At 38.5% G+C, this 19,964-nt stretch overlaps 1 protein-coding gene across 1 annotated transcript in view; it reads left to right on the top strand.

The window, feature by feature from the left end:
* Positions 1 to 19,964, top strand: part of HMCN1 (hemicentin 1) — a 468,291-nt gene that overhangs the window by 92,673 nt on the left and 355,654 nt on the right. The window contains exons 16-21 of the mRNA XM_089678830.1: positions 4,857 to 5,039; positions 9,934 to 10,029; positions 11,210 to 11,337; positions 12,876 to 13,020; positions 18,125 to 18,237; positions 18,630 to 18,789. Of these exons, the coding sequence (XP_089534956.1) occupies positions 4,857 to 5,039; positions 9,934 to 10,029; positions 11,210 to 11,337; positions 12,876 to 13,020; positions 18,125 to 18,237; positions 18,630 to 18,789 (825 nt within the window). The remainder of the gene's footprint in view (positions 1 to 4,856; positions 5,040 to 9,933; positions 10,030 to 11,209; positions 11,338 to 12,875; positions 13,021 to 18,124; positions 18,238 to 18,629; positions 18,790 to 19,964) is intronic.

The raw sequence follows: 19,964 nt of genomic DNA on the forward strand, positions 1-19,964 counted from the left end.
AAATTTTTACAGAAATTGAAGACTATAACAATACTAGAAGACAGATGCTGTAGAATGTTTGTGCTGCATTACTAAAAGAATATGTTTTTATAGTCTCTCAGCAAGTGCATTCAAACATTTTAGTCATTTTTTAAAAGAAAATTCTTCTGAACTTGGCTTGGTATTTGCATAAAGCACAGGTTAAGTGGGCTGGTATATAAAGGAATCATTATAGAGATCTTATAATGGTTGTAGTTAATCTTATTTTAACTTTTTATAGAATTTTATAAATAGTTTTTATAATTTTAAAAAATCCCTCCAATAATTATATGCTTTATGCTATATGTTAAATAAGCTGACATTTTTTTGGCAGAAAGTGAGAGTTTTAGTTTTTTCTAAGGAATTAAACAGGTCAAGACCTAACCTTGGTTTAGCCTTTTACCAAACAAAGTCTGTGAAAATCTGCCAAATGTAAACAAAAAATGAGTTTGGGAGTCGATATGTATCAAGTGCATAGCAAATAACATTTTTGGCAGCACACCCATCTTTAGAATGCTTCCTAACCAGGAAAAGGTAGCTCTATCCCAGTCTGCCGGATCTCCCTTAGTTCTTTCAGGAAGTGGAATATAATTTTCTTCATCTAATTTATGAATGACTTAAAATCTGTAAATTTTTAACCACTTGAGCTCCAGAGGATTTACCCCCCTTAATGACCAGGCCTCTTTTTGCTACTCGGCGCTGCACTAATTCAACTGATAATTGCGCGGTCATGCAATGCTGCACCCAAACGAAATTTACGTCCTTTTTTTCAAACAAATAGAGCTTTCTTTTGGTGTAATTTGATCACCTGTGCGCTTTTTATTTTTCACGCTATAAACAAAAAAACGCCAAAAATTTTGAAGAAAAACAATATTTTTTACTTTCAGCTATAAAAAATATATAGTAAACTCAAAGTTGCTTATAAATTTAGGCCAAAATGTATTCTGCTACATGTTTTTGGTAAAAAAAATCCCAATAAGTGTATATTGATTGCTTTGTGTGAAAGTTATAGCGTCTACAAACTATGGTATAAATACTGCAATTTACGGCATTTTTCTGCTATACAACGCTGCGCTAGTTTAACGGACAATTGTGCAGTCATGCAATAAGGTACATACATTAAATCTACATCCTTTTTTCCCTACAAACTGAGTTTTTGTTTGGTGGTATTTGATCGCCTGTGCGGTTTTTATTTTTTGCGCCATAAAAAAAAAGGCTGACAATTTTGAGGGAAAAAAAAACAATATTTTGGACTTTTTGCTATAAAATATGTCCAGTAAAAAAAATGCAAAAATCAAATTTAGGTGTCCGTTTATGACACACAGAATAGCTGCGATTCAACAGATCTCAGCTATTCTCTGGTTATTCACAGTTTATGACACTCAGGAGATCATGTCAGCCCTTCTCTGGAGATCTGTGTTCTCCCTCCAGATTCTCCAGCCCAGAGCTGGAGAATCGGAGGGACCGAAAACTAAGCAGAGATAATTTACCTCTGCTTACTAAACTGATCTTTTACTGTAATCTCGCGAGATTATAGTAAAATGAGCTGTTTTTCAGAGTTTGTAGACCGCTCTCCAGCGTTTGGAGACCATTCTCCCTTAGTTCTGATAACTGCTTCATAAACTGCATTCACAGGAGAACTGTGTTCTCCGAGAATGCCGGAGAACTGAGCAGCGATCTATTACTGCTGGTTCACAAACGGACACCTTAGTCATAAATTTCTGCCAAAATGCATTCTGCGACATGTCTTTGCTAAAAAAAAAAACCCAATATGTGTAAATTAATTGGTTTATGTGAAAGCTATAGCGTTTACAAATGGCGGGAAAGATACTGGGATTTTTAGGTTTTTTTTATACTAATAATGGCGGCGATCAGCGAATTATGGCAGCGATCAGGGACTTATGGCAGCGACCAGCGACTTATGGCAGGACTGCGGGACTGCAGCGGACATTCTGACATTGGGGGGTACTGACTTGGGGTCACTGACATCCCCAAAAACACTAATACAGTGATCAGTGCAAAAAAAAAAAACACTGACACTGTACTAATGGCAATGGGGAGGAAGGGGTTAACTTTATTTTGCAGGGAAGGGTTATAGGAGTGAGGGGAGTGTTTTACTAGGGGGCGTGGGTGTGTACTGGACGGGACAAGGCTGATCGAGAAAGAGAAACTGTTCTTTCTCGATCAGCTCATCCTCGAGCTGAAAGGGAAGTGACAGACAGCACAGCTACTGCAGCTGTGCTGTCTGTCACTGTTTGCCACCGATCACCGGGAAACAGCCGCTAAGGAACGGCTGTGACCCGGCGACTCACATCTGCGGCGGTGATCCGCGGGACAGATAGGGTGGCAGCGCACCTCGCGCGCGCCCCCTATTTGTTTACAAAACACGCGTTTTAAAACATGGTTTTGCCTGCGAGTGCCGCCCTGCCGCCGTATATATACAGTGGCAGGGCGGCAAGTGGTTAAAAAAAATTCTATAAATCCTAAATCATGTTGCTATATTTACCTTGAACTATAGAGGATTCTGTTAAACAATCTTTTTCTTTTACATGGAACAAGCGATTGTTTAAGAGAATCCTCTATAGTTCAAGGTAAATATAGTGGCAAGATTTCTGATTTACTGAATTTTTTTTAAAAATCAACAGAGCCCCAAATTCTTTTAAGTGCACCATTAAGTTGGGCAAAGTTATTAATGGGTCAGAGAGATAAAATAAGATATCATCCACATATGCAGAAAATTTATGCTCCACAGGACGCACTTTGAATCTGTGGATACTAAAGTTCTCTCTAACTTTGCACAACAGTGCCTCTATAACCAAGGCAAACAGCAAGAGTGACAGCGGACACCCCTGCCGAGCGCCAGTCTTTATTCAGAAAGAGGGGGAGAGGATACTATTAACCTTGACCCTAACCAAAGGTTTCCCATACAAGGCCATAATCCAACCCAATATTTTAAGCCCAAGGTCCAAGGCAATTAGGGTCTCCTCTAGAAATACCCAGTCTACCCTGTCAAATGCCTTTTCAGCATCTGTGGACAAGAGTAAACTGGGTATACATGTTTTTTGTACAGAAACCCAGTGAGCCAGATGGGAGGCTCTTATTGAATTATTCCTAGCTTCCCTACCCCTGATAAACCTGGTCTGATCTGGGTTAATCAAGGATAGTAGGTGAGGCTGCAGCCTATGAGCCAATACCTTTGCTAGTATTTTAACGTCTAGATTTAAAAGGGATGTTGGGTGATAACTTGCGCATGATGTAGGGTCTTCTCTTTCTTTAGGGATTACTGTTATGTATGCCATAACAGGGCTAAACTGAGGTTAACATACCAAATTCTCACGAGGTTTAAATCCTCAGCTGGAGATACCATGCCACTCAAAAGGCCTGGGTAGCACTGGAGAGGACATTGGGAGGCCACAATTTGGACCATGTCCCTTGGGTCCTGTTCCCATATACAGGTTTTTCTAGCTCTATTTCTTTTCTCACTACCCACACTTTAAAGCTCTGAGATTTAACTAATAAACAAAGAATCCTCTCTCCATCAATCTCTCCTCTATTACTGTTGGGTGGTTTCTGTTGGTTCCCCTCGGTCACTGTCTTTTTTTAAATCTTGGCCAACTGATGGAGACTTAGCTGCCTTAAGCTTATGCAGGATGGGAAACTGCGCCAGTTGGGGGATTGCAGAAAGGTATATGGTGAGTTCCCAATTGATGCCTGGAGATACCAGCAGTTACAACATTTTTATACCATTCACCAACGGGGTATTAGAATTATTGAATCCCTTACTTTGAATCTCTTTGGCATATATAGCCCATTGACATAGGTCTATTATTTATTTCTTATAACTTGCTGAATAAATGCAATGTCACCACAGGCCTCAGATTACTTAATGAATGGGAAACAGAGTTAGATTGCCCCTTTACAGATTTACGTACACATATTATGTAAAGACTGGCACATACCTCTTTGATATGTACCAAAATACAGGAGACTAATAAACTCATGTCCAGGTGGTATAGTATCCCGAAGATGTTGGCTGTTACATACCCTCCAGTCTTGGATAGGTGCTGGCAGGGCTGCGGGCTACAGGGATCCCATTCCCATACTTGGTGGGAGTATCCTCAGATTAGACCATTCTGGGCCGAGCTCAGATATGTAATATCTGAAATTACTACAGTCTTGATTCAGGATAATCTTGTACAGTGCTTTTTAATGGCACTTTAAATTCCATTAGGGCATATAAGAAGAGCATAGTCCCCCATCTGTTAGCTAAGGGGCTAATTCCTCTCTTCTGGAAAAAGTCACAGATGCCTACTATACAACATTGGGTGAAACAAGTTAACAAAATCATGGAAGCTAAGAAATGGGTGTATATTTATAGCAATAGATTGGAAGAGTTTCATGTTAAATGGGAACTCTGGACTTATCACATAAATAAATAGCACAAAGAATAGGAGCTAAATTGTCACTTATCCCGTAAAAGGGGAACAATTTTAACTTCTTATTATATACTCAGTAATCCTAATTCCTTTGTGCTAGAGACTTATGATCCACCCCACCCGATGTGCACTTTTCTTTTTTTCTCCCATTTTCTTTTTTTTAGGCTGTATTAATAGTTTTATGCTTTATGTTTTAGGTTAAAGACTGTATGGGGATTTGTAACTGCGTAGAATACTTCCTATTTGTATACTGATTAAAGATAATTAAATAATAAATAAAAAAAAAAACAGGTCAAGACCTACATTTTATATATTTTGTGTTCTGATACTCTCTCAAAGTGTCTATATTTTTGTCTGTAGATGTTATTCATACATTTAATAATATATCTTCTGCTTTCCTAGCTGCTCCTGTGTTCACACAGAGTCCAAGTGATATAGCAATGGATATTGGGTCAAATGTGATTTTGCCTTGTTCTGTCCGAGGATTCCCGGAACCAAAAATAAAATGGAATAAGTTAAATGGAACATCAACACTATCAAAGCCACTTGTACCTCAGCAGAAGACTGGAGCACTAAAGATTACCAGTAAGATTTATTATACATTAGATTTCCTTATGAAATCACTTTCTATAGATTTCTATAGATAGACTTCTATGACTGAAATCCCAGGACCAATGTTGTGACAGGGACAGACTGGCAGTGGTTGGTTTGTTTCTAATGCTGATATATGTAATAATATACCATCTTAGACTCTGTCAGTATGTGGGCACTTGCTGGCTTTGCAAAATCCACAGCCAGCTGGACTCTTCAATAAGACACAGAAGGTAAATTCAATGCAATTTTACTTAAGATGAGTGCAGCACAAAGGATATTTTTCCAGCCTTTTGAAGTATAAAATGACTCTCTATATCTACCTACCTAGTCCCTGCGAATGATTAATGCTGCCTGAGCAAACATGGAAAAACACTGAGTGTCCAGCTAGGACTAAACTAGCTTCTAACCGCCAAAGCTAATGGCTACTATTCAGTGCTCCTACTCCTTGACCTCTCCACGGCCTTTGACAAAGTCGACCACCCCCTCCTCCTCAAAAAACTACACTCCCCCGGCCTCAGAGATTCTGCTCTCTCCTGGCTCTCATCCTACCTGTCACAACGCTCTTTCAGCGATACCTATAATGCTACCATCTCCCCCTCACTCCCCCTCTCTGTTGGGGTCCCTCAAGGCTCTGTCCTCGGGCCCCTTCTCTTCTCCATCTACACCTCCTCCCTTGGCCAACTCATACACTCTCACGGCTTCAACTACCACCTCTATGCCGACGACACACAAATCTATCTCTCAACCCCCCACCTCACCCCCTCGGTCTCCGCCCGAATCACACACCTACTGAGCGACAAATCAGACTGGATGTCGCTCCACTTACTTAAACTGAACCTCTCCAAAACCGGGTTTCTTGTCTTCCCCCCCAGCCCGGACACCACCCCCCATTGACTTCTCCGTCACATCCAACAACGCCACCATCAAACCCGCCCCACAGGCCAGAGTACTTGGTGTCATTCTGGACTCCAGCCTATCCTTCCAGCCCCAAGTCCAATCATTAACAACCTCATGCAGACTCCACCTCCGCAACATCACCAAAATCTAAACGTTCCTAACCCCAGAAACCACTAAACAGCTCATATCACGACTCAATTACTGCAACTCCCTCCTCACTGGCCTGTCACGCCACAGGCTATCCCCACTTCAATCGATCCTGAATACGGCAGCCAGACTCATTCACCTTACCAACCGCTCCGTTTCCGCCACCCCCCTTTGCCAATCCCTCCACTGGCTTCCGATTACGCAATGGATCAAATTCAAAAGCCTAACACTGATGTACAAAGCTGTCCACCATACTGCCCCAAATTACATCACCGAACTAATATCTCAACAGACACACTTCGCTCCTCACAAGACCTCCTTCTCTCTGTTCCCTGGTCTCCTCCTCCCATGCCCACCTCCAGGATTTCTCCAGGGTGTCACCCATCCTCTGGAACTCCCTGCCTCAACCTATCAGACTATCACCTACTCTCCTCTCCTTTAGGCGTACCCTGAAAACCCACCTCTTCAGGGAAGCCTACCCCACCCCCTGCTAATTTGCCGACCTCCTCCACTCTTCCTACCACTCCATCCCCACAGCTATCTCCTCCTGTACCACTATCCCCTCCCTCCTAGATTGTAAGCTCGAAAGAGCAGGGCCCTCGAACCCCTCGTGTATCGCATTGTATTGTTACTGTACTGTCGTATGTTCTGTCCCTCTTTGTAATGTACAGCGCTGAGTGAACTGTTGGCGCTTTATAAATACTGTATAATAATAATAACTAGTCCTAAATAGAAGGGCAGAATGGAGAGGGATACCAGCTACAGAAAATAAACAAGTTAAAGTGGCACTGAACTACTACTAGACGTCAGCAGTTCAATGCAACAACAAAAAATAAATCTTAGGTAGGACACAACAGTGGTAGCAGTAAACCATTAGAGAGGAACAGTCCAAGCTCGTTTGTTCTATACTTTTATTTAGCTTGACAGTAAACAAGCACAGGTCAGTGCAGGAGGGTTTTGTACCTAGTCCATATAACACAAAACAAAACAAACATCAGCTTGTCCAAACCGCAAAGTAAACTCATGTCAGTTCCTAACTAACATGGTGTCCCGTAATAGATTTCCCAGACAAAGAGTTAGCATATTTACCTTTTTAGTGTTTTGTTAGTAGTCAACCTTTTTACCCTGCAGCCAGCTCTCACAGCAGACTAAATGTACACCCTAGGTGACTGTTTTTTTCCCCACCTAAAGCTCTACAAAGCCCCAGGGCTCAAGGCGCAGGACAAAAATTGAATAAGATCTGAAGGAAAAAAAGTTTGTTTTCTCCACAAAAGACAGAAATCCTGGAGCTCCACACCATCTGTAGGTGGGAAACCTTGTTGACACATATACCAGACACTGACTCACATACAGAGGCATCCCTAGGGTTGGTATCACCCCGGTGCGGTAACACTTGGTGACACCCCCTCCGACGATCCCCGCAGAATGGATCAGATCTGTGGATTGAGCATAATGGATCGCACTCCGATCCATTATGCTCAGTCCGCTGATCCGATCCATCCTGCGGGGATTGTTGGCATTCTTTACAACTTACCTTTTCTTGGAACAGGTTCGGTGTCACCCCGTATAGGTTGCATGCCAACGATCCCCGCATGATGCTGGGATCGCTGGCATGCAACCTATACAGGGTGACACCGGACCCGCTCCAAGAAAAGGTAAATATTAAAGAGAGCCGATAATCCCCGCAGGATGGATCCAATCTATCCTGCGGGGATCGTTGGCTTGCTTTACAACTTACATTTTCATGGAGCGGGTCCTGTGTCACCCAGTGTGGGCCGCACCCCCCGCACCTGCCTCGGGATGCCACTGCTCACATATTATCCCCTTTGCTCAAACCTGTGAAAGGAGCATTTTTTCTAACATATCTGACAGTCCATTAGCAACCACTTGCTGGGTTTCTGGCAACATTTTCTGTACAGCCTTTGAAATAGCTTGTCATTGGGCTTCAGTTACCCGATAACTCCTGTAACTTCTTCGCCAAAAACTCTTGCACGGTTGCACCCCATGAATCTGAAATGCAGACAGTATTTTTGAAATCCTAAATAGACATTTGCACGCTGGAAATTTTTGTTTCATTTCGGATGCATTCATTCATTGAAAAGTTTGGTTTCGTCACACTTGCTATGTTGAACTGATTTGCTTTTGGGATTCTTTTCATTATATTTGGCATTTGTTTCGTATATTCGTTGGTTTGTGTGGATTCAAAAAATTTTGCAGTTTTTTCAGAAGATATATTCTGGGTGGATTTGATGCACATATATTTGGAAGGATATATAACTATTTGTAAGGGTTCAATATTTTCGGACGCAATGGAATAAATAACGTAAAATTCGGCAGCAATGAATTTTTCAAACCTAAAATTTGCATTAGACTGTGGAACTGAACTGACTGTGACAATTACAAATTTAATTTAAATCACAAATTTGCTCGCATCCGATTTATCAAACAAATTAAAAAACATTTTATTAATTTCCCATGGGTCCAAACTACTATCAAATCATGTGACAACAGTCAAATCAAATTAATGAAGTGAATGCATAACTTTTTTCAGATTCGTGTACATTCATTGCTATGTCCATTTGAAGTTTTGTATACATTCAAATCTCCAAAAATCACATTTTTGGATGAAAATCGAGCTGCTGGTATTCCATTTGCTGGTGTCACTTTAGAGAAGTTTTCTTTTCAGGAAGAATTCTGATGTTTATATAGTATATTTGAAGGGGCTTTCTCTTTCTGGGTTGGTATACCTGGTAGTCAACATCACTGATTTTCTCTCTGATCTCATATGGGCTCTGATACTTTGCCAGAAATGTACTCTGTACAGTGGTACCAAAACTAAGGCTCTGTCTCCTGGGTTTAAGGTTCTGATGTTAGCTGAGCAGATATAAACTCTGGCTCTTGGGGTTGGAGCATGTTAACAAGCTATGGGCATGACTGGCACTCTTCTATCCTGCATCTGAGGGATGTGTTTGAATACAATTTTGTGGGTTTAGGCTCTTGCCCCCATGTTTCTGGGACTATATCCAGCAGGTCCCAGGGACATATACTGTGCACACATTCAAACGATGACAGGCCTGTAGAAAACTGTTGCACTTCTCTTACTGAAATATTAAGCAGGGTATCAGAGTTAGATCACTATAAGGTCCTGTGTGAATGGGCTTTAGCATGTGTTGGCGGTATCAGTTTGACATCAATAAAAGCCTTATTTTACCTCCTGCAGACCCCATTCTGACCTGCATTTGATCTGCTATAAGTGGGTTTTGCATTCCCATTGACTTGTATGGGAATGCAAAACCCACTTGAAGTAAACAAAAGACCAGCCCCATATGGAAGAAAAATATATTTGAAGTATATTTTTAAAATATTCTTATGTTTTTTTAAATATATTCTTCATTTTTTAAAAAATATTCTTATGTTTTTTAAAATATTCTTAAGTTTTTTTAAATATATTCTTCATTTTTTTTAACATATAAAAAAGTCATTTTAACATATATTTTTACATGTACTTGTAAATGCATTCCAAAAATGTAGATTTGTATTTTTAAAGACATACAGTATATTTGAAATGTATTTTAAAAAATATTTTTCATATGTTTTGTAATAAAATATACATATATTGAAATATATTTTGAAATATTTTGAATATGGCCACAATTGTAGCATTTTAAATATATGGCAATATATTTGGGAAGAATATTTTTAAAACATGTCTCAAATACATTTTTCTTCCATGTGGGGCAACACAGGCCTTAACGTGTCAACAATGTTTGTAGTTGTCCTTTGTCAGTGAGTGCTTGATTTCCATAGTCCACTTTATAGAGAGGTGTCATATATCTTTCAGATCTGTGGGTAGGAGATGAAGGTACCTACATCTGTGAAGCTGAAAATCAATTTGGAAAAGTCCAAGCCCAGGCCACTGTTACATTAACTGGACTAGGTAAGAAAATGTCAGTGTGAGGTAATGCAAATATTGATAGTAATGTTGCTGATGAAATGATTGGCATGATCGATATACATATGCAAATTTGTTTTAGTGGTTAGATCATATAAGGATACAAAAAAACTTGCAGCAATGACTGTTTCTAATACTGCTGACAATTTAGGACAAATATTATTAATCTATGTAGGGATTTTACATAAGCAATCAGTTAAATTATTATTATTATTAATTCAGGTACTTACATAGCGCTGTCAATTTACGCAGCGCTTTACATATATAGTACATTCACATCAGTCCCTAACCCTCAAGGGGTGTACAATATAAAGTCCCTAATTTATGATCATACATACACATACTAGGGCAATTTAGACAGGAGCCAATTAACCTACCAGCATGTCTTTGGAACGTGGGAGGAAATGTAGTTTAGTGTACTTGGCCTTAAAAGCACATTACTTCCGTCTCTTACACAACAGAGGCATAAAACGTGATTTAGGCTTTATAGGGAATGGTGATGTAATGAATGCAAATGTGAGAAGGAATAGTAATGTAATTTTAGCATAAGCATAGCTAGCCATTGACATTGCTGGGGTGTACAACACCATTAATGTATACATAAAATCAATCACTAAAATATAATCTTTAATGTACTTAAGTCATTTAAAAGGTAATTTTAAGTTCTTTTAAATTAGCGGTTTTGATTAAATAATAGCTAGTGATCCTGCGATGACGTTCCTTATGCAGGCACTTCCTGTCATGGGTGGCATGTCCTCTTCCTGTGTCCCATTTGTGCTCCTGCATTGTTACCCTGTCAGAAAACCTGCTCTGAGAAATAATGTGCAGATATGTGCAAGAAGGCATGCATGTGGAGAGGAAATGGCTATTAAAAGGTTATAGGAGATAAGCAGCACTAAAATGCATTAAAAATGTAAAAAAAAAAAAGTAAAAATACTGTTGTATTATAAAAGTTGCAATTGTTTATTATATACAGTGTTTTGGCAAACTAAATATCATTCAGTTTGGGTTAACATGTACTTTAATGTTAGTATTCTGGAGTATACCCTCTGTATTTAAAGTTCAGTCTACGATACTTTATGGGGTTTCATATGTAATAGTCATTATTTTTATTGTGGTAAATCATTGTTTACATTTTTGGTTGCAAAATTCTCCTTTTTTTTAGTAATTCCTGTTATTGGTGACAGCCCTCCTGTGGTTAATGTTATCGAAGGAAACCAAGTTACATTGCCATGCGTTCTGTTAGCTGGGAATCCTCTTCCTGTGAGGCAATGGCTCAGGAACAATGAAGTAGTATGTTTGCTTTCTAATCAGATTCTGCAGATATTTGTGAAATATAATAAATGATAATGAAAACATGATCCACAGCACAATGAGAAATGTGTAATGCCTCATCAGTTTATAAGATGTATCCTAGGGTGGAAGGAAGACCAAAATACCATACAGGGCTGTAAACATTTTTTTTTTGGGGGGGGGGGGGGTTGTCAGCTCTCTCAAAGTATAAGATTTATTGGCACCCAAGGCACCTAGAAGAAAAAAAAGAGACAGCAGGCACAAAGCACCCCAGTGAATCATGGGTATGGCAACATTGCATTAACAGATAAAGGTGGGGAGGCATAATATCTGTGCAGAGGTCAGGAATATGTAATGCGCACAATACAGGTATTAGGCATATGTATTGTACAGTGTTCAGGGGTCAGGTGTATGTAATGTTCACAATATAGTTGTCAGGACTGGGTAATGCACAATATTCAGGTTTCAGGCCTATGTACCAACATGGAAGAAAAATATATTTGAAACTATATTTTAAAAGTATTATTCCCAACTTTATTGACATATATTTGAAATACTACAATGTTGGCCATATTCAATATATTTTAAAAAATATTTCAATAAATAAATATACATATATATATATATATATATATATATATATATATATATATATATATATATATGTTGAAATGCGTTTTTATTAAAAAATATATGAAAAATATTTTTAAAAATACCTTTTCAAATATCCTGTATGTCTTGAAAATTCCAGATCTACATTTTTGAAATGTATTTACAAATGTATGTAAAAATATATGTTAAAATTACTTTTTTGTATGTTAAAAAAATCTGAAGAATATATTTAAAAAATATGTATTTTTAAAAATATTTTTCATATATTTTGCAATATATAAAAAATGCATTTCAACATGCAGTGTGTGTGTGTATGTATGTATATGTGTGTATATATATATATATATATATATATATATATATATTTATTTTAAATATATTCAATATGGCCAAAATTGTACTATTTCAAATATACGTCAACATATTTGGGAAGAATATTTTTAACATATATTTCAAATATATTTTTCTTCCATATGGGTAATTCACAGATTGGAGGGGGTCAGGAGTAAGTAGTCTACAGATTGTAGCGCTCAGGAGTATATAACGCACAGATTGAAAGTACACATTGTAAGAGTCAATTTGTACAGCTCATCACCCCTATGATTCATTTCACCACTGTCCCCTCATGCTGTATAGGAAAAATGTGGCTGCTTGGAAGCAACATGCTGGGCAGCCACAGGAAACAGAGAACCGAGTGGCAGCAGAATCAGGACCTATGGCACTATATAAAAGGTGCAAGGCACATGCCCGAGTGCCTGGCCCAACTCCCATGCTGCAGATGTTCTAGGGAGGTTTGGTTTCCCCTTCTTGTCTACGCCCTTAATACCATATAGTAGCTGTGTATGTGTAGTTGTACTAAACAGTTAAAACATTTGTGTGATTTTAAAAATCTTTACATTTTATATTTTTTACACTGCTTCCTTTAGCTGATCTCCAGCCCATACGTTAGCATACGTTCTGATGGAACTCTTCATCTTGAAAGTGTTCATTTAAAAGACAGTGGAGAGTATATCTGTGCAGCAACAAATGTTGCTGGTACAAGCAGAAGAGTTACAGCTGTTAATGTACATGGTAAGATATGTTAGATTGCTATATTATTCTGGTCATCCTAGGTTTGTCCAACACAGATGTTTCACCATATATACATACAACCTGATGTTTCACTGCTGCAGTAATAAAAACAAACAGAAACATCCTCTCTACATTACAGAAACCTCTTCCCACACAAAGCCAACATAGCATTAAGAATGAATAATAGGTTAGAAAGCCAAGAGCAGTGCATTTTTGAGCTGTTCTAATACAAATTTGCCAGGCATGTATGTATAATTCTGCAAATCCAAACAGTACATTTTTAAAGCAAGTCTTTACATCTTTTCTTGTTCTGTAAGTACTGGACATTCAGCTAAGTATGACAGCCTCTTACAGACTTGCATTAAAAGAGTACATGAACATCTTGTTGTTTATTTAAACATGAACTTTTCAGTAATTTCAAGTATGTTCTTTAGTTTCTGCTATTACTCAGCTGTGATTTTTATTAGCATTTAACTTTATTTCCTCTTTAAAACTGAAAAGAAAAAAAATAAATGACATATACTAAATGACACATTTAAAAAAGATGATTTGAATGTATAATTGAAATACTGGCCATATTTAAGAATGTTCAAGTTAAATATGAAACGTAATTGCAGAATTTCAGAGATAGTGTCCATGAAGGAAAAAATATTGAGACTGGTTCTACATAACTGTGGTATTGTGGGAAAGTATTTGACTAATTGCAGAATATAACAATTGTCCAGCAGTAATTAGAAAAATGAATGGGCACTGCTTGTATCAACTGCATTTAATCAAGTTTAAGGCCACTCAGCTTATAAATCTACAAATTGCTTGGCAGTCTCATCAACTTTAGGACGTATATTTAGGATCTTGTCAGGCATGCTTATTTAGCATATTTGGACTTACTCTTATATAGAAACCAGTGAAATTAGAGAAAAAAATCCATACGTAAATTTTGGTCACCTCTGTGAATATTTCCACTGACCTTCCTTGACGCCAATATCTGGTGTAAATATTTTTAAATGAGGTGACAAATACCTAAGGGAAAGGGATACTTGGACCGACAACATTTTGAAATTGTTCAGGTCAAGACTTTCATGTAAAGGGTCCATAGGAAGTTGACATAAAGATGATGAATGCAGTTCTAAGAGTACTCTTAGGATTCCTCACTAAATAGTTGGAGAAGGTTTATTCAATTATTTATCAAATACATATCAAAATTAACCCCTTGTTAAAAATGTTTTTTGTTTTTAAATCTATTATTTTAAATCAATTTGTTGCAAATGAGGAGGATGCCAGTATGAAGCTAATACAAGTTCCTGTTAAGTAAACTGTATCTATAGTCAACACATTTTTGTTTTGGATCAAGAAGGGGATGGTTAAAGCCCCTGGCAGGTTTTTTTTTTTTATTCTGCTATCTGTTTCCCATTGGGGAGATTTATTTTCAATTCTTATCAGCTCCTGTTCTGGTGACAACTTTAACAGTTTGGATCTCCCAATATTTTCTGTTTCAGCAGAAATGATCACCAGGATAAATAGAAAGGGTTATCTTTCTCTATCTTTCTCTATCTCTTCAACAGGAAAAAGGCAACAATTAAAACTGAAATGAGTGTTAAAAAAAAACAGGAAAAAAAGTGTTGCCTAGAAATAGACTTTATGAATTTTTTACATAGCTGTGGTACTCCAGGTGTTCTTTGTTAGCTTTAAAACCATAAAATTGCCTGAATATATTGTAATTCATAGCAACCAATTATATTATTATTATTACATCGAGTTTATATACGGTAGTGCCAAAGGGTTTGCTCAGCGCTGTACAATAGAGAGGGGGGGGGGGGACAATACATAAAACAGTACAGCAACAACAAACAGCACATGAGGGGTTAGAGGGCCCTACTCTTTCGAGCTTACAATCTAGGAGGGAGGGGGTAGTGGTACAGGAGGAAGTGGCTGCGGGGGATGGAGTGGTAGGAGGAATGAAGGAGGACGGCTGTTAGGTAAGGGTGGGGTAGGCTTCCCTGAAGAGGTGGGTTTTCAGGGAGCGCCTGAAGGTGAGGAGGGAAGGCGACAATCTGATGGATTGGGGTAGTGAGTTCCAGAGGATGGGGGAGGACCTGGAGAAGTCTTGCAGTTGTGTGTGGGAGGAGGAGACCAGGGAGCAAGACAGAAGGAGGTCCTGTGAGGAGCGAAGGGTACGGGTAGGGTGGTGCTTGGGAAGCAGGTTGGTGAGGTAGTTAGGGGCAGTGTTGTGAATGGCTTTGTAGGTCAGAGTTAGCAGTTTGAATTTGATGCGTTGGGCAACCGGGAGCCAGTGGAGGGATAGGCAGAGGGGGGTGGCAGAGGTGGAGTGGTTGGTGAGGTGGATAATTATTTTACTTTCATTTTTTCAATGCTATATAGCAGAAGTAAGATGGTTATTGGGCAGTAGCAGGTCTTTCTTTAAACAAGATAAAGCATGAGGATTATTTTATGACAACAGTGGAATTTATTAGTGGAAGTGATGACTCGCATATTCAAGGATTTGGACATCTTTTTATGTAATTTTCCATCTTTATAAAGTTACATTACCTTGTTATGCAGGACTTTTCTTTTCTGATTCTCATAGCTCAGTATCTAGCCTAGTTAGTGCTTCCATGCAAGAGCTAACAAACTCATTGACTATTTATACACTGACACTAATTGCAATTTAAAAAGCCACAGATGTGGGACATTAACCTCTAATTGCCATTTTAACCCGTGTGTGTCACCTTGTGTGTCTGTATCAAGGCCACACATTCCGGGGTATGTAAACTTTTGATCATGGCCATTTGGGTAATTTCTGTTAGCTTTATGATTTAAAAAGGAGCCAAACAACTATTTGATAATAAATGGCTTCATATGATCATCATCCTTCAATAAAAGAGCATTTTTTTGGCATGATCAGTCATATTTTCAATAACAATGCCAAAATTTTACAATTTCTGCCAGGATATGCAAACTTTTGAGCACAACTGTGTGTATATATATATATATATATATATATATATATACAGTTGCAAGGAAAAGTATGTGAACCCCTTGGGATTACGTGGAGTTTTGCATGAATTGGGCATAAAATGTGCTCTGAACGTCATCTAAGTCACAACAATAGAAGAACACAGTCTGCTGAACATAATACTACACAAACATTAGATGTTGCCATGGTTTAATTGCACATAACATGTAAACATTCACAGTGCAGGGAGGAAAAATTATGTGAACCTTTGGACTTAATAACTGGTTGACCCTCCTTTGGCAGCAATAACCTCAACCAAACGTTTCCTGTAGTTGCAGATCAGACCTGCACAATGATCTGGAGTGATTTTGGACCACTCCTCTTCACAAAACTGTTTCAGTGTAGCAATATTCTTGGGATGTCTGGTGTGAATCGCTCTCTTAAGGTCATACGACAGCATTTCAATCGGGTTGAGGTCAGGCCTCTGACTGAGCCATTCCAGAAGACGTATTCTGTGCTGTTGCAGCCATTGTTTTGATGAATTACTTGTATGCTTTGGGTCATTGTCCTGTTGCATCACCCATCCTCTGCGGAGCTTCAGTTGGCGGACAGATGGTCGTACGTTTTCCTGCAAAATGTCTTGATAAACTCTGGAATTTATTTTCCCATCAATGACAACAATCCATCCAGGCCCTGAGGCAGCAAAGCAGCCCCAAACCATGATACTCCCTCCACCATGTTTTACAGTGGGGATGAGGTTTTGATGTTGGTGTGCTGTGCCTTTTTTTCTCCACACATAGTGTTGTGTGTTCTTCCCAAACAACTCAACCTTGGTTTCATCTGTCCACAGTATATTTTGCCAGTAGTGCTGTGGAACATCCAGGTGCTCTTTTGCAAACTTCAAACGTGCTGCAATATTCTTTTTGGACAGCAATGGCTTCCTCCGTGGTGTCCTCCCATGTACTCTATTTTTGTTTAATGTTTTCCTTATTGTCGATGTGTCAACAAAAATGTTAGCATGTGCCAGAGATTTCTGTAGGTCTTTAGCTGACACTCTGGGATTCTTCTTTACCTCATGCAGCATTCTGCGCTGTGCTCTTGCAGTCATTTTTACAGGACGACCACGCCTAGGGAGAGTAGCAACAGTGCTAAACTTTCTCCATTTGTAGACAGTCTGTCTTACCGTGGACACATGAACATCAAGGCTTTTGGAGATACTTTTGTAACCCTTTCCAGCTTCATGCAAGTCAACAATTTTTGATCGTAGGTCTTCTGAGAGCTCTTTTCTGCGAGGCATGGTTCACATCAGACAATGCTTTTTGAAACCAGTAAACCCAAAACAGGTGTGTGTTTTTTTAAGGGCAGGACAGCTGTCAGCAACACATCCAATATCATCACACTGGTTGGAGTCAAGGTTGGCTCACTCCTGGCTCCAATTAGCTCTGGTAGAAGTCATTAGGCTAGGGCCTCACATACTTTTTCCTCCCTGCACTGTGAATGTTTACATGTTATGTGCAATTAAACCATGGCAACATCTAATGTTTGTGTAGTATTATGTTCAGCAGACTGTGTTCTTCTATTGTTGTGACTTAGATGATGTTCAGAGCACATTTTATGCCCAATTCATGCAAAATTCCACGTAATCCCAAGGGGTTCACATACTTTTTCTTGGAACTGTATATATATATATATATATATATATATATATATACTCACACACAGTATATAAACAATTAAAAGTCTATAGACTACCTTAAAGGAGAACTAAAAGATAACCTTTCTAAAAATTTCGGATAGAGTAAGGGAGAGTTACAACCCCTATTTTTTGTCATCTGTGTCCCATTGGCTAGATTTCCCTATATTTTCTGTCCCACAGCCAAAACAGGGAGGGAGAGGAAATCCGTACAAAATGGGAGAATCCCTGGTTGTCACCTGGGTCACCAGATCTAATGTCTCCATTTCAACTTTTTTACTTTCACTTTCAATGATAATGGTAGGTCTGTGCCTAATGGGGTCACAGACAGCAGAAAGAGGAAAACATTATTTTGCCTTTAGTTGTGCTTGAAAGACTATAGATGATCAGCCTCATGCATTAAAGTAGCTGTACTTAACGTGCCCTTTAACGCTTACTTTTTTTAAATGCTCTTTTAGTTATTCCAGTTATACAACATGGACCACAGATATTCAGCACAGTTGAAGGAAATTCAATATCTTTGCCATGCAAAGCCACTGGAGTCCCTACACCATCTATTATTTGGAAAAAGGTATAGTTTCTGAAAGGGTATTTTCAATGAAAATCTATTACATTTAAATTTCAAATTAAAATGCCCAGGTCTGCAAGAATCATGACACTGATAAAATAAGAAGGGTAATATGTAAATGGTAAAAATGACTATCTATTTTTTGTGTCTAAAACTGTCTTTCATTTGTAGCTCTGTGGCAAAAGCTATACATCGCATTATTTATAAATTAGATAAGTACACTTGGATTTGATCAGTATGAGCACTAATCACAAAAAATAGAAATTAAATAACAATATTTAAAATTATATTTAAACTTAACGCTGCAAATAAAGACTATAGGAGAAAACTATGCTTGTTGTTTGGGTTTTTTCATGTGTCCAGTACTCGGTACTAACTTGTATTTTAATTTACAGAAGGGTGAAACTGTTGTTCCAAACAAGGACACTATATTGAGTGAATCAGATGGAAGTCTGGTGTTGTCTTTTCCACATGGGGAGGATTCTGGGGAATACTCCTGCAGTGCAATAAATGCTGCTGGTTATGCAACACGTAAAGTTCAGTTAACAGTTTATGGTAAGCTGCACATATACAGTATTTAGGCATACTGATTATAAATCATTATCATTTAGCATGCACAGTAGTTTTCCTATTATTGTACAGTTGGCCACCCACAAAACATTTTTAATCATTTTAGTTTTGTAGAGCATAGTAAGTAAAACACAATTTCTTCTCTTTAGAAGCATCTAAAAGGTAAGAAATATTTAAAATAAAAAAATGTTTAGGCATGCTGTGTAAGTGAAAACATATAGCAAGCATGGTGGGGTTTTCTCAAATTTGACTGAAAAAGTTGAAATATACTTTAAGCGTTTGGGTTTAGTCATACTTAAAATGATATTTTCAAATTAAAAAAACAAAACCTACTACTCTTCCAAAAAAGAGCAAAACACACTTTTGGCCTTTTCTGGGGGGGAAACCTATTGTCTACATTTTTAGAAAGCATTACCTGAAATCTCTTTGTTTACCATTCTATATATAGTATCACATTGGGTCTATTTATAGAGGAGGGTGACCTCAAAAGAGATGTTCACAGCAAATTTTGGATATATAGACCCCATGATGTTCTCAATGCCTACAGTTTTGTAAACAACAAGGCCCTCTTTAATTCACCCATCCCTCTACAGCTTGCAGTGCTTGATTGACTGAATTTCAAATACTGTAAAAGTCAAACAACTGTGACAGTCCAACCCACTATGCCAGCATGCCGCAAACCATTGGAAGTAATCACTGAGAAAAGTTAAAAATATGGTTACCTTACATTCCAGCTTCTGCTGATGGTACCTAGGCAAGAGTGGTGGCATGGTTCTCTGAGCTAGACAGCTAGACTGAGAATTTTGAGGCCACACTCTACTGTATAAAAGCTGGGTAAAAGGAAGGTTTGTTTTTATCAATGCTTGTCTCGCCTGGCCATTTATGTACAGTGGCTGGGCAAGACAGTCATTGATCTGAGAGGTTGTTCCCATATGTCCTCCTAGAACTGTGCCTTGTGCATGACCCCGGGGGGACTCAGTGGCATGATCCTGTGACCGCTGTGTCCAATGGATGGATCATCGATCTGAGTACCGAGCAGTGTTGATCTGCCTTGTTACCATGTGATCTCTGTGACCAGTCAGAGTGATTGCATGTCCAATAGTAAACATGGCTGCCATTCATACATCCATTGGGAACTACTGTGATCTCTCTGATTGGTC

This window comes from Staurois parvus, unplaced genomic scaffold (assembly GCF_062004578.1).
Source record: "Staurois parvus isolate SC_StPar_1 unplaced genomic scaffold, SC_StPar_1.0 ptg000210l, whole genome shotgun sequence".
In the NCBI taxonomy this organism is placed as follows: Eukaryota; Metazoa; Chordata; class Amphibia; order Anura; family Ranidae; genus Staurois; species Staurois parvus.